At 39.7% G+C, this 15,734-nt stretch overlaps 1 protein-coding gene across 1 annotated transcript in view; it reads right to left on the reverse strand.

Annotated features, from left to right (window-relative positions):
• The window catches only part of si:dkey-122a22.2 (uncharacterized), a 26,682-nt gene extending 11,866 nt beyond the window's left edge, over positions 1-14,816 (reverse strand). The window contains exons 1-7 of the mRNA XM_063487776.1: positions 14,665-14,816; positions 13,986-14,148; positions 13,737-13,808; positions 13,547-13,623; positions 12,802-12,902; positions 9,640-9,756; positions 7,277-7,351 (exon numbers count right to left, since the gene is read on the reverse strand). Coding sequence (XP_063343846.1) covers positions 7,277-7,351; positions 9,640-9,756; positions 12,802-12,902; positions 13,547-13,623; positions 13,737-13,808; positions 13,986-14,148; positions 14,665-14,724 — 665 coding nt within the window. The 5' untranslated portion in view covers positions 14,725-14,816. The remainder of the gene's footprint in view (positions 1-7,276; positions 7,352-9,639; positions 9,757-12,801; positions 12,903-13,546; positions 13,624-13,736; positions 13,809-13,985; positions 14,149-14,664) is intronic.
• Between the last annotated feature and the right edge of the window lie 918 nt (positions 14,817-15,734).

Consider the following 15,734-nt stretch of genomic DNA (forward strand, 5'->3'; position numbering starts at 1 on the left):
GTGTTATCATGACTCGGAGTCTGTCTGTGTCCGTGCTTTGTGGAGAATATTAATGAGCAGCGGGATGATGAATGGTGCACAAAGTGTCATTTTCACTTTGGGACTCCTAACTCACTCAGGGTTAGATCCAGGCCCGCTGCCACAGCTGTCAGGCCCACACTGAGACACTCTACAGAACAACCTCCTTCATCTTCCTCTTTACATGCGTCATGTATTCTAATTTACAGCAACAGAATGCACTGAAAATATGCTGGATTTATACAGCACGCGCACATAAACTTGTTGGGACAGTCTCCGATGGTATTCTTCTGTTATAAACATGATAATAGATTCAAACACCAAAAAATAAAAACACACCTAATAATTAGAAACACTTAAAAGACCTGAGATTGAGAGGAAAGGGATAAAGAGAATTTCAAGCAGTGCTCCTCTGAGGACTGAGTTACACTAAACACAGTAATAGTACATTAAAACGGAGCATCTGTCAATCAATCAGCATTCATTAAAAGGACCATCCCATTAGACAAGACCACTCCCCACTGTTTCTGCTCTCTGAGCAAATATATTCCCAATGGCTTAAATTAGTTTTATATCACACGTGTGCACGCCTGGCTGCAGAAAGACAGGAGTGTGTAAAACCACAGCAAAATTCTTGCTTTAAATGGAGCATTATTAGTGTAATTGTTTTGGTACTTAACACCAACTCTGCTGTTATCTGTCTCATTCCAGCTGGAATCTCTGATCATTAAATGGCCATCTAGAGAGTCAGGGCAGTCTGACTGTCAACACAGTTTTCATCCATCATTACAGAGCGAGAGAAAGAGAGGAAATGAGAAAAAACAGACAACATGGACAAACGAGAGGACTGTAACCGAGGCAGAGTTTGTGCATTCGGTCTTTCTCAAAGAAATGCTTGCTCAGCAAAAATTTTATGAGTTAAAAAGAGAAGAATCACCATTTAGATTCTTTACAGATACAATACTTGATTCATGAAACAAAAGAACTTGAGTGACTGCAGGGCTCGCAAAATCGCTAGCCCGACGTCCCGGGGCTAGCGATTATTCCAGTCGGGCTACCAGAATCTATCCCTGCCCTGCCCGTCGGGCTATCATAGGAAGGAAAAATATATGTCAATGCTTTTGCATTCTTTCGGAAATGTAGCTGGGTAAATATGTCATTGGCATCGGTGAGCCACTGTCAATATGTGACTAGGGCTGCTCAATTAATCGAATTTTAATCCAAATTACGATCTGGGCTTTCAACGATCATTAAAAATGACTGAGCCAATTATTAGCACCTCCCTCGTGCTTTACTCTCGCGCTGCTCCGTGTGGCAAATCGAGCGCACCTCTCTGCGTTTCGAACACGCGTCACAACAATTAAGAGGACCCGAGAGAAGCTCGGAAAGCTAAGCAGAAGTTATTTGGAGAGGAGAGTGACTGCCGTTGGTTGAAAAGAGAGGTAAAAAAAAAACCCTTCAGTGGTGTGGAAACATTATGGGTTCGCGGAGTCAGACGTGGATCAAGTAGACATAGTGTGTAAACTTTGGTGTCGTAGCTGCACCACAGAGCAACACCGCAAAGTTTACTAAACATAGATGTTTACATTTTATTTTTTATATTGCAAACATTTGCACTGTTATCAGTATTTGCACACTATTTTATACTATTTTTGACAATCTTTAAAGCCATCATTCAATACATTGTTATTGTTAAATAAATATTGTCAAATAATCGAGATCTCAATTTCAGTGAAAATAATCGTGATTATCATTTTTGCCATAATCGAGCAGCCCTATATGTGACATATTGAAATCGCATTTGAATTTGCGCTTGTTTTTTGCTTTCACTTTGCAATCGCGCGAACTGTGTATAGAGAGCGACAGTACTGATTGGTGAGTGACGATAATTTGCGCACCAATTCCTCTGACATCGTCTTATCAATCGTTAGTTTACTATGCAAACATGACAAGTGAAATCTCCCGCAGCAAGCTTAAACATGTGAGAGGTTGATCGCGCAGAGAATCGCTGAGCGTTATGTGAGTGCTTGTGTAAAGGCAGCAGGATATATATTTTAGTTCTGCTGAGCCAAATAAGACCGGTCAGGGTGAAGAAGTGACAGCCAGTCTGCACAGTCTGCAAATAACATATTAAAAATCAATCCTGAAAAATCTGTTTAGAACAGCCTACTATGTTGCAAAGAGTGAACTACCACTGGCAAAATTTAGCAGTCTTTGCAAACTTCGAAAAGCAAAAGGCCAAGATCGTGGTTCCACTTGCCTCTTACCTGTGATTTCAGTGGAAATTTCAAATTCAGGATCTGACACAGACTGATTCATATTCTACAGTTCTTACAAGTTCATAGAAATTTCTGTTCAATTACAACCAAGTATTTGAGTTGATGATTGTAATTTTTATACAATATGTAATTTGTGTTTCAACAATTTTTTGATTAATGTTTTGTTTCCGTTACAATATTATACATTAAAGTATAATATTGTAATGGAAACAAAACAGGAAACAAAACACACAAAAAAAAAATTTTTTATTCGGGCTACTTAAATTTATTTCGGGCTACCAAAAACTGAAGAGTCCCTGCCCGAAGGGCTACCAGGGATTTTGAAATTTTGCGAGCCCTGGACTGTCTAAAATTCTCTCATGGTGACATTGATGAAATAAGAGCAACCCACACGTTGGATAAAAAGCTTATTGGGGATAAACAGGTAAAATATGTCTCCTCTATTCAAACCAATTTCCTAGTCGAGCATTTGGATTAAGCTGAAAAAACCAAAGCAAAAGGAATGACATGATTGATGGAATAACCTCAGATTGCTCAGAGGATTCAAGGGTGCGTGAACTACTAACCACCAGGCTAAAAATGGACGCCAATCAAGTTCAAACAGCATCATAGTGAATTCCTGTGGATCAAGGATCAGGAACTCATCATGAAAAAATTGGGAACATTTCTAAAAAAAAAAAAACTACCACTGTGTAAATAAATGAGGACTTTTATGAATGACTGAGGAAGAAAAGATCTTGTGTGTTGTTGGATGTGTCTTGTGGTGTGTGTGAGCACATGAAGGACAAATTCCTATAAACCGTGTTGTTGAAATGGCTACAGGAAGTTTGAACTTGAACTTGAACTTGACGCTGGAGCAAAGGGCAGTTATGCTGTAAGCAGCTACGATTGGCTCTTTGTAAGAGAAACCTTGGTGGTTCATCTTAATGTAATAATATTAAAATCAGGATGATTTAAACTATAAGCTATTAGACACCTTTAAAAGAAAAGTTTAAAAATTGCTCATCTGAATATTTGTAGCCTTCAAAATAAGGTGCAAGAATTAAGTGCTGTGCTATCTGAAAATGCTTAATGTATTATTTACCTATAAACACACCAGTAGTTGATATCGAGGTAGGATTACAGGGATTTGGTATATACAAAGAGGATTGGAATAAATATAGAGAAGGTATATTGAAAAAATATTGACTCATTTGGAATTAGATGGCAGTAACGCATCTGAAAACAATTAGGACGGCTGCAACAAATAGCTGGAAAAGTAAGTTGTACTAAAAGAAAACATCTTGCAACTAATTACTTTAATCGGCAACATGTCAGTCACATGACTGGGTACCAAAAGAACATCTTAGAGAGGTCAGTTTCATTAACTGCAAAAAAGCATATCTCTAAAATTGTGGAACAATTTCAGAACGGTTTTCTTTGAATATCGCTTCATTGACAGGATATAATATCATCAAAAGATTCAGAAAATCTGGAGAAATCTCAAGGCTGAAAAATGAATACTGAGTGCCCATGATCTTAATGCCCTGAGACAGCACTGTATTAAAAATGGGCATGATTATGTCATCGAGATCACTACATGGGATCACATCACTGTCAGTAAACATTCAGTATTCAGACCAATCAGTCATGTAATGCTGCTGTTATGGATTAAATAGAAAATAAAAGATTATCAGATTTTTTCAGCCTATGAAAAACAGGCTTTATATTCAAAGTCTAGATAAAGCAAGCCCAAAGCCTCAGAAATGCATTTCACACTCCAATCTATTAACATGCTCACATAAATAGATACTGATAGTTTGGTTTAAATTAAAGAAATAAGGCTCCTTTTTCAAGTGGAAAGATGAAAATGATTCTCTGCTCACACTGGTGAAACAAAAACGGACGGTGCCGAGTGACCCCGACCCGTGGCCGGCTTTTGTGCCGAATGCAATTTGTCCAGACGTACGCCGAGGCTTCTCCTAATCTCAATGATAGACCCTCTGCTTGATTTTTCATCAGGCGGTATTATCTATGCTCGCAAGCAAATGAGACACATGCTGCGATGTCTCCAGCCCAAAATCCCAAGTAAGAAAGCTGACCCTTTACAACAAGTGTGCAAAAGCAAAGGCCTACACGCGCACAAACACACACACGGCATTCTCAGGAGATGGTCCTGATTCATTTTGTAGGATGTAACAGAACTAATTTTGGGAGAGAGCCTCTGTTAATGAGCTGGTCTTTGATGTGTAAATCCTCCAGTCCAAGAGCAAAGCTGATACGGTCTCCCCACAATCCTGCTAAGGTGCAGTCCTGCGCCCTCCTGCATTACTTATCTTGTCCACCAAATAATGTAAGACCTCATACAGCTAATAAATCTACATCAAAGACGGAGAAAACATGCAAGTTTGTGAAACAAACAAGGTAAAACAAGGAAAATGATGAAGTAACGCAAGAATGTCAGTGGTGTGGTGACGCAGGCGTGAGCGGACTGGTGCTGAACATGCTTTGGGTCTTCGTGCAGTTTCCCTCATTCCTACTTAGTCATCCATGGAAATCAAAACACAGATGATGGAACTGTTTTTTTAAACTGACTAAATGTAAGTCTTTGGAGAAGCAATATATAAATGAAATCAGCCATAGAGTAATTGGATCGTTGCTGCCGTGTCATGTACCCAGTGAAATGAATGCCTATTAATCAGAGGATAATTGAACACATACCCCTGATAAATGGTGCTGCTCCACTTTGAGTCCCGTACAAATTAGGCCATTTTCAGGGATCCATTTCTTATCTGCCTTCACTCATCCTTATACAGGCTGTGGCCTAATACTGGCAGACAGAGCTGTGGTAGCAACATTTCTTAGGAACAACCTTCCTTTCACCACTGATTTTACCATCCTGTTATTTACATTCTTATGCCATATGCAGTCCTTTACGTCTGCATCTGTTCTAACTGATTTGCCTCTCCTTGCATCCTTTATTAATTATATCTGTACAAAGATATACGAGCAGAATTTCTGCACAGGAAACAAAGATGTGATAAACATGTTCATTTGCCAATTTAAAACCTTTAATGGTAACTTGTGGTTCTCCAAGGCTCAGTATCAGGCTAGTTTATTTTATGCTAAAACAATGTACTCCCTCAAAATTATTATTTTTGTACGATACAAATTAATTTTATTGGGGCATAAATCTAGAATTACTTTTGGATAACTGTGAAAAATTACAAGCGAGTTTGATTTTTAATAAGGCCAGAATTTAATTAAGATTTAACTAATCAACTCTGGTAAAAAAAAAAATGTTATTTTTATAAAGCTAATTTCTATTCAGTTATGTTAATGAAAGCATGTCTAAAGTATAAAATTATGGTGGAAACAATTTATACCAAAGCAAATCTACACAGTTCTTTAGTAATGAGGCCTTTTTTCCTTGTTTCACTTCCTTAAGAATGGCTTCCTGACAGCCACTGAGACCATTTCTGATGAAGGTTCAGTAAACAACATAACGATCAACTGAAGATCCAGATGAATATCTCAAGGTCTGTGTCATGTCTTTGCTGGATTTTCTTCTATTTCTTAAGTACACAACTTTTAGGTTCTGCAGATAGGTTTTCAGGCCTGACATTTCTTTTGTCCTCCACTTGTCCAGTTTCCTCATTATTTTAAGGACGCACTGCACACCATGCCAAGATAAGCTGAGATTTCAGCTAATAGTTCTTTGGGAATCACTGATTGCAAACAGACAATCTTAATGTTGTTCAAAAATGTTCGAAATGCAAAAAAATGATGCGTTTTACAACAAGCTGCTGGTATATAGGCTGTTGGGTTCTTTGTTGTCTATTATGTGGACACACCACGCTGGTTCACTCCTTTAGTTAGAACCATTCAATTATGCTTGAATGACCCATTGGTCCATCTGAAGTAGCTTAACAAACAAAAAAAGATTTTTTAAATATATTTAATATTTGACTCTGACTGAAATGGTCGGATTTAAGGGTTGGACTGTGAGTGAGTGAAAAAGCAGCCAACGTCTAAAGAAAATCTCAGAGACCCTCAAAGACCACGTAAAGAAAAAAAAATACATATATATATAAATACATTTCAAATCATTTACCAAAGAAACAATAATGTCTATCAGGTTTTGAGCATGAAATTCTGTTTTGTACCTGGTGACAACAAATACACTAAAACTGCACTCTAGAGATTTGTTTATCATGTAGCCATCCCAGCTTAATGTGGCAAAATTGTACATCTGATTAATTATAATCTCTTCAGCAGAGAAATACCTTTTAATGCCCACACTCCATTCTCCATACTTGTAAACAAACACAGTTAGTACTGCATACCTGGTACCAACAGTCCTGCTCTGAACTCTTGCTTATCATTAATAACAACCAACCCCCCACTTAACACCTCGCGTATGATAATTAATGCATAATGAGATATATGCTGTGACACTGACTTGACATATATCTCGCTTGGAGGATTAAAGCAGAGCTATTCCACTGTCTGTCACTCAGTTCCGACCACCACCACAACCCCGGCTTCCCCCTCATCTGTTCCCTGCTCAAGTGAGTGCAATCAGCTAATGAGTTTCTTTGGCCTCCAATTAATCACGCTAATGAGCCCCACCCATTAAAGATAATCAACTGTTCTTGCCATAAATGCCAGTAAGGGAAGAGTTTGACTCGCTAGCGCCTCTGCCTCCCTTCCCCTCATGCTAATCCTCTTTTTTCTTGATACAGTTCCCTTTTTTTCACCTCTTCCCTGCCTCTCGCTTTTTTATCTGCCTCCTCTCTGCCCCTCAGAGCTGTTATCATCCTTCTCGCTCCCTTTTCCACGCTCCTCTTTTCTCAATCTTCTTTCCCACTCTACATCCCTTCCCAGTTTTTGCTTCTTCGACATGTTTCCATCTTCTCTCTCTCTCACTCTCCTTTGCATCTTTACTTTTTTTTTCTTCTTCCAACTCAGTCCTCTGAAGCCTTCCACTACAAACTCACCAGTACTCCTTCCACTTGTCCTCTTCAAAAATGTCCTCTGGGATGGGATCAATCAGCACCAGGTCTGACACTTGCCTGAGGACAACAAGAGGACACACACACACACAGTCGGATGAAGAACGACTCATTGACTACTCTTGTCCACTTTACCCTCCTGGCCTGGGAAGTAATGAGCGTGAGATGGATGGCGCCATCTCATTTGTCTTCCTGGAGATTTGTCCCCACAGACAGATGACCACACGCATACACCAGATCCCGAGGTAATATTTCCATTTGGAAAGGTGTCATCCACTCACCACTTCTTAATTTTCTCCCTTAACAGCAGCAACATTGTGCCTGATTGAATCCTAAATCTTTCATCCCTGGTACGGGCTACTTGTCACATTAATCACCTTGTTGTCTCTGAAAAGGGTGAGTCATGTGAGATGATGGGAACGTATACTGGGATATATTTTAACATGTGAGGTCAAGAACTCCTAAATCTCTATCAACCAATTTTAAAATGAGCTTTCTTTAAATTTTGCTGAGGACATGAAGGACTTAAATAGTAACACACATTTTATTTTTGTCTTATCTTTAGCATGACATTCATTACCACCAGCGCTGTACTTTAAGTCAGTTACTCACACAGTAGGCTGGTAGTGCAGTATGTCTTAATCCACAGTATACAGTCGTCTCTAACATATAGCATGGACATACACATTATCTTGTCATTTTTTTCCCCCTGTGGTGGCTTCACTTCTTTTAGACTAACTAATGCAGCACCCGAAAGATTTTTTTTTTAAATAAATAGTTAGGTACTTGATTTATTATTTCGCTGACAAAGTTGGGGGACTTGCAAGATACAGATTAAAAGTAAAGTTATACATTTTCCAAGTTTTTATTTTGTGTCCCAGGACAAACAGCTACAGAAGGTGTGATTTAATTAGCCGCTAAAATTCCCCAAAATAAGTCATTTAAATTTGGCCAATATCCCCCTCAAGGACATCTTCTGCCACGCGTCCAGGCACTTTCTAAAGGAGCTGCTCCCTAGAAGCCCCTTTCTAACCATTTTCACTTTGTAGCCTACCCTGCAATTTCACCACGGACCTTAAATGTGGGCTTAAAGCAAACATCCAGCTTCCTTTAGAACTGCAAATTTAATTTAAATTTGTTCGATATCTCCAAATGTCACGCAAAAAGTGATAATGGCTGATGACGTGAGCTGGTTCTCCGGCTACAACCCTGAAATTTTCAGGCATGCAGTCTTACTTGAAAGATTTGACTGTATATATTCATCTCTGAAATTGCTGTTAGAAGAGATTTTATCATAAAATGATAGAGGCAATTTTATGGATCAAACTAACAGCTGATGACAGAAAGCAGAGGCTTTTATAACAACACCAATTTTTACCCTCCTCTCCCCTCACCCACCTCTGTAATCATCTTCATTCATCATGGTCAATCATCTTCACAAATTGGGACCAAAACCATTCCAACCATCAGTAAACAACCATGGCAGAAAGTGTTACATCACATTTAAACTACTGATGCTAATGTTAAGAAAGTTACCTACACATGTCCATAATCAGGTTTCCTTTAAAGCTTTTTAAGAGCACAGTTCAATGAAATTCTTGTACCAATATACACAACTGACAACTCTGGCTTTCTGAGGGTTTTTAAGTTTTTAGTTATCACGCTTCTTCATCTAAAACAGCAGCTATGGTGAAAGTGGCCTGGAGATGCATAAGAAGATGATTTTGAACTGCAGACTGTTGAAATTTGCTATTTATGCTGCTTTCTTATGCTATGAAGCAAGTTCAACATAGCCAGGATTTCTTCATGTTAGCTGTGCACACTCATATAAAGGAGTGCTGCTGTCACTATAGCCTGTTCAATGCATTCAGGTCTACTCTCTCCCACTGATGGAGGAGATGTGGAAATCACTTCAGTTTGTGGCCAAATCAAAGTGAAATAAAGTCTGAATATTCCTTTCGACAAATACCTTCCAAACAGACCGATCAATAGTCCAATGTGATTTTGGTTCCCAGTTCAATTCATTTTGCAAAGTAAACTCTGTAGAAAATTAGTACCAAACACAATCAGTTACTTTCTTCTGCACCAATTGCATGACTGCATGTATAAAATGCATTCCTTCAGCAGAGAATTCATGTTGTACTTACAGATGATTTAAACCAAAAAACAACAAACTAAATCTAAAGTTTTTAAACAGACCATCCCGCTACTCCATAATGTAATATCGGCATCGCTGTGTTTAATCTGACCAAACTGATGTAACTCTGAGAAAACACTGAGTGGTGTGGGGGGAGGATTAGACGCAAATCCTTATCCAAAATCCTCAGTTTTGGTTCTGCAGTACTTACACATCATGAATGTGGGTGTAGAATCTGCTGTTGAGTGCGCCAAGCTCAGAGCCCACCAGGATAAAGGGCCCGACTATCCCAGCAGCCCCCAGAAGCCGGTGCAGGTCATCCACCATCCTGGAAGACAGCGACACTCGTGAGCTTCTGCACACAACCAGGAGGCACCGCAAACTGGGAAACCATATCTGTTTAATGTCATTAATTTCTAATCTGCTTCCATGATTATTATATTAAGAGGCAAAAATAATCTCAATAAGAGAAAAGGCAAAAGGGTATCAGTTCTATCTTACAATAAAGAATGTAAACAGTTTTAAAAAAACATCAGATCAGCAGTATCTTTAGTTTTCTGATGTCTAAGTTTCCAGATCTGGCACCAAAATAAACAGCACTGCTGAAAAACCCAAATGACAGCATAACGGAGGGGGACTGCTGGCTCGCTTCCACTGCAAAACACCGCAGGAAAAACAATCACCAGCAAACTTATATCATCAGAGGGAGCATCATCATTACATGAAGCGCAGCAACTCCTCTGCGAGAGCCATCTGCTCGTCCCGGGTTTGTTGTGCTAATAAATCAAACCCAAGGTGTCACACTGAAACGAAGAGATTTCACAAGACTCACAGGGTTAAGGTTAGGGAGTCATCACACCTCTTCAGATATTGAATCCCGGGAAATTGATTGCTTGCACCTCAAACAGGCAGCCGACCACTTCCCCCCGGGCAGGACGCCAAAGTAAACTAGACTGCTGACCGTCGGCAAATCACGGCTGCTCATTCCTTAGGCAGATTTAAGGCTCGACAAACGCATTACGATGTCAGAGAGAGGATGATTAGAGCCCAATCCTGTGGCTGCGTGACGCAGGGGAGGCCTGGAGTGTGTTCAGCAGGATGTGCACACATCAGTCTCTGGCTAGAACATTAATGAGAAGTCCCAAACAGCTACTTTATCAAAGTAATACTGATTCCCTGTGAATATTTACTCTGCTATGGCAAACGCACTGAGTGAAATCTTCGATGTTATTGTACTACGGCGCAGCAGGCCGGGGTCTTTGCTTTGTGTCACATCAAAGAAGCAAAATGTTTCTTTTTGGAAACAAAGAGTTAAATGTTCTGGAGAGTGGTTGCATAAATTGTTGTCTAAAAAGGTCTCTTTCCAGCAGGTAAAACCATACCAAACAAATGAAATGCTTTATAAGGATTGTTCTCCTTCACTGCAAGAGACAAACAAAAAAAGGCCCGTTTTTGCTCAGTGGTTAAAATTAATGCCTGACATTGCCTGTTGCCAAGAAACCTTTAAAGGGTTTTCTCTCAGTTTTTAATAGATAGAAAAGTAGAATATTCCCCATTTTCTGTCTTTCTGTTTTCATTCAGTAGATAATCACGTGAAAAAGAAAGTGTACATAGGACAACTGTGCAGTCCTCTGAAAAAGTAAACCCCATGATTCAATATCTTGGAGAGCACAGTTCCAAAGAAGTCGGATGAATGGTTATTATTACAGATGAAGAAGATTATTAAAATTGAAGTTCAAATTGAGATTCATAATAGGGAAGAAAGGTGATTTTCCACATGGCATGGTTGTTGTTGATGACAGGTTTTTTCGTCATAAAATGTTGACTGAGGGAGGAAGCTGCAGTGCCCACACAGACATGAGAAGAGAACATGACAACGCCACACAGAAAAACCCCGGGGAAGATTTAAAACCAGGACTGAGGCGACAGTGCTAACCGGTCCGCTGGGTCAACAAAGTCAGCAGTGCTCGCTTATTCAAACCTAAAAAATAGACATAAATAAAAACATACCAAAGTGAAAGCAATCGCTCTCCTTTCATCTCAGACAGTGTTGTGTCATAACGCTCCTTGCCACAGTCTGCTATTGTTGCTGGAAGCGCGCTTGCCTTGGATCCCATTAGAAATTGTAGCGTCTCTCTCCCATAGCTCCCAGTAGCTGGAGCTTGTCAAGCTGAGTGGCCAGCAGCTTCTTCTGTTTGTTTACCCATTGTGGGTAACACTCTTGTATAATGGGAAACTGATGGGAGGTTAGCGTGCTAGAAAAGCTGCCGCTCTGTCTCTGCTTTCACTCTGACTGAGATCAGTCACGAGCCTCATCATATCATCATAACAGGTACGTTTTCTCCTACTGACCACCTTGGCCAACATGTGTGATGTAGAGCAGAGTAGTGTCAAAAGGTTTTAAATAACTCCTTTAGCATTTTAGCAAGAAGAGAAGACATCAACCGTGGGTTTATAATAAAACGGGCATTCAAAATCCCATATCACTTTCCCTTGTGCGCCGCTGAGAAACAGTGACCTGACCTGATACAAACATTACATGAGGTCGCCATAGAAACTGAAAAGGTGCCATTAAACCAGGTATGTTCCACACAGATGCTGGCCTCCTACAATCAGTATTACAGAAAATTCATCTTTTAAAGTTATACAAATTGAGTTTGCAAATACAACAACAGCTTATAAATGAGACAGGAGGCCCGCAAGTGAAAAACAGCAAACTCATTCATTTAGAAAGAAAATTACAACAATTTAAAAAGACAAATCCTAACTGTGACACAGTTTTAAAGTGTAAAATTATTGCGAAGCAGCAGGCATTAACACACATTTTAAATGTCACAAATATAGACTGCATATACAAGAATCTTGCAGCTACGATGAGGTCACCCACTGATTTGTAGACTATTATTTTAAAGGCTTAAATATGGCATTTTGGCTATTTTATCTTTTTTTATTATTATTATTTATTTATTTATTATTAAACAGATTGCTGGCCCTAACTGAAAAACGGGGGGAAAACAAGCCACTAGGTAAGCTATAAAGCAAGCCAAGCTTTATCATGTATTTTACTCTAAATGGGATAATAATCAACAATCAACATCCTGCTATATTAAATATGACTTGAGACTAGAGGTTGAGACCTCAAACTGATCACGAAAATGTTTCGTGATGTAATAATTCAAGTGAGAGGTGGGGACACATTTCTCATAAACTTCTATATTACCTGATGTGTTTCACAACCAGAGGAGTTGTCTCTCCCACCGCCTACTACAAATAGTGCAGGTTTAGGGCATTTCTGTATTGCGTATGTCTGTCTTCTACATGCCGTCTATAGTTACAACTGCTCAGAGTGACCGTCTCATAACAGCACGCTCACCGTCCAGTCGTTGACATGTCCCAAACCTTCTCTGTTCCTGTGGTTTCATTCTGCATCAGCCGCTTGCTGAAGCCCAGTCCCATCCTGTCGTATGTACAAACCTGAGCAGCGTGACAAACAAGGACAGCGAGAAGATTTTTTTTTTTTCCAGTCACACTAAGCTCACCTTACAGAACAGTCCAGACCCTACTTATTGTGTTTAAGCGCTTTAAAAATGCATGATGGCTGAGTGGCCCTAAAAAGATCCAGATACAAGCGTAAGCATTGCTCTGTATGTTTGTTTTTCTTGTTGTTGCTTATGCAGTCTTTTTTTACTTTATGTGTCAGGCCCTTCCGCAACATGGCTATGACTTCATCTGGGTCACATTTCAGACAAACAACATGGGGCAGGCTGTCAGCCTGGACTTTCTGCCGGCAGAAAGACGAGGCTGACAGAGGCTGGCAGAGATACTGCAAGGGCTGTCCCAGCACGACCCAAACAACAAAAACACAGCCACATTTGTAGTAGCAGATTCTGGGGGAAGTTCACCATGGTGGTCAGAGGGAAAGCCAGTGTGACTGCTGACTCTGGACTGACTCTCAATGTACAGCATATGGCAAAAATGACTAATCTAGATCTATTTAATTCAGATATTTAGAGATATTAAATTCAGTCATATTAATAAAATGCTATAACATTTCACAGTATCATTCAGAAAGACACCCATTTAATTCTGTAACATGAGTGAGTGAGTCAAACCCCCACCTTTGTCAGCGATGCAACATTCTCTTGAACGTGAAACCAAACATCTGAGGACATTCCAGTTGGTGCATCCAGTATAACTACAGGAAAACAGACCGATCAGGCAGAGCTTAGCTAAAAAACATAAGCGAGCCAGATACAGAACCATGTGCCAGAAAAAACAAACTGAAATAAAATACAGGCAGCTTATTACCAACTGGTTTTCCTCGTCCTTTACACAAAAGATGCATCTTTTGACCCAAACCAACATCAACAATCTTGCCATCTGGATGTAAGACATGGGAAAAAAACAGAATGAAAGATTAGGCCTTGCTGAGTGCTTCTCATTCAGCTTTGAGAACTTTACAACTGTTTAAATTACGCAATTAATAAGTAATGACATTACATTTTGCTGATAAACATAAAATTGATGTTGGCAACAACGACTTTAAGATAAGTGAACCTTTAGGCAAAAGCATCTGTGCTTCTCTCTGAAGGGAGGCGTAGTTGAGGAACGGAGGGACGAGGATGATCACAAGCAAACACTTCCCAAGGTTGACGAGCACGGAGCTGTAAGACACACTGCCTTTGACTTCAGCTTGGCTGGGCCGTCTTTGATCCGGAACCTCATTTATGCAAAGAAGAAAATGTAACGTTGACTGCACACTCACTTCTACATTTCGATTTATAATTAAACACTGAAATGTTTCAAAAGTGTGGAGTTTGGATTTTATGAACCTCAGTCGTAGAGTCAGGCCTAAAAGTGTTACTGCTTCGATCGTTTATTCATTCTTTTTTTATTTTCCTTTTCTCTCTTTTTTTGAAGATCGCTTGCCAATGATTCGTTTGAAAGTAAAATATTCATTAGATAACCCGTAAGTAAGCCGTAAACAAACAAAGAGCTGTAAATAGTGCAGTTTTGTTTAAGGGGTTTGGCTCCTCTTCTCTTTGGACAAAATAATGGAAAGCTGACAGAAACTGGTTCATGCTCCAAACCACTGTAACAGCAAATAAATATAAATATCACCAGCAGACATCTACCTAACCGAAAACAAAGTGACACGTTAGCTTGTGGACTCAGCTAATACTCGCCAGCAGAACTGTCACCTGTAGCCACAAACAGCTTGCTATCGTTACGTTACCTTATTATTAGCAACGGCAGGTTCATTGCCTGGTGACGGAGCTTCAGCTCTCCTACGCATTCTGAATGAATGAACTTATTACCAAATGTTGTAATATTCACACTACATGCACAAAGTACTGAATGAATGAAATCAATACAGCAACAGCCTGACTTCCTGGACGACTTTACAGCAGCCGACGAGGGACAAACCGTGCAATGCTCTAAAACGGTCACCTTCGTCTCTCTGCTCTCTGTGATGTGCACTGCGATTTGTCAATGTTTGCCTTGCAGTTATTTATGCAAACTCAGTAAACTTATCATTAATAAATTCTATATTATTATTATTATTATTATTATTGTTGTTGTTGTTGTTGTTGTTGTTGTTGTTGTTATTGCAGTTTTTATTAATTTTTTCGGGGTGTATGGCTAAGTGTGTATTGTTTTATGTTGTTACCTGTAGAGACCAATGACAGAGACACTTAAAATCTCTCCTTTTCAACAGGATTGAATCAATACAACTACGGACCTGCGGGGGTCGCTGTTTCCCACAAACCCTCCCTGTATTGGCTCACACACTCCAGTTAAGACAGGAGAGTTAACATTAATAGGCCCATAATCACCATGTAATAAGACCTAAAAACGAAATCTTCATCTTGCAATGAAAAATGGCCCCAACGCAAACTGAAGGTCAATGACTGAACATATGGAAAACTTGGACTGCGTCTTGATATATCCCAAATAGATGAAGATAATTAGAAACTAGGGGGCTTTGATTGCGATCCCCTCGCTGCTCTTAGAACAGCTAATCAAGCCCTCATCATGCATAATAATGCGCTGATGGTTTGCAGGACAGCTGCTTCCATGACAAGTGATTCATGCAAATAGACGCTTTTAATGCAGGCTCTACATGTGTGCCAGTTTGCGTCATTCTGGGACTGTCACATCCATACTGATGATATTCAGTACTATAATGCACTATAGCACACACTGTGAAATGGGTCTTCAGTTTGGCTGTGCTCCATGTGCGTAATCGCCTTGCACAGACACCAGAGAGAAAAATAATAAAGCTTTATGGTTTCAGGAAAGGAT

This window comes from Pelmatolapia mariae, linkage group LG10_11, assembly GCF_036321145.2.
Source record: "Pelmatolapia mariae isolate MD_Pm_ZW linkage group LG10_11, Pm_UMD_F_2, whole genome shotgun sequence".
Taxonomy (NCBI): Eukaryota; Metazoa; Chordata; class Actinopteri; order Cichliformes; family Cichlidae; genus Pelmatolapia; species Pelmatolapia mariae.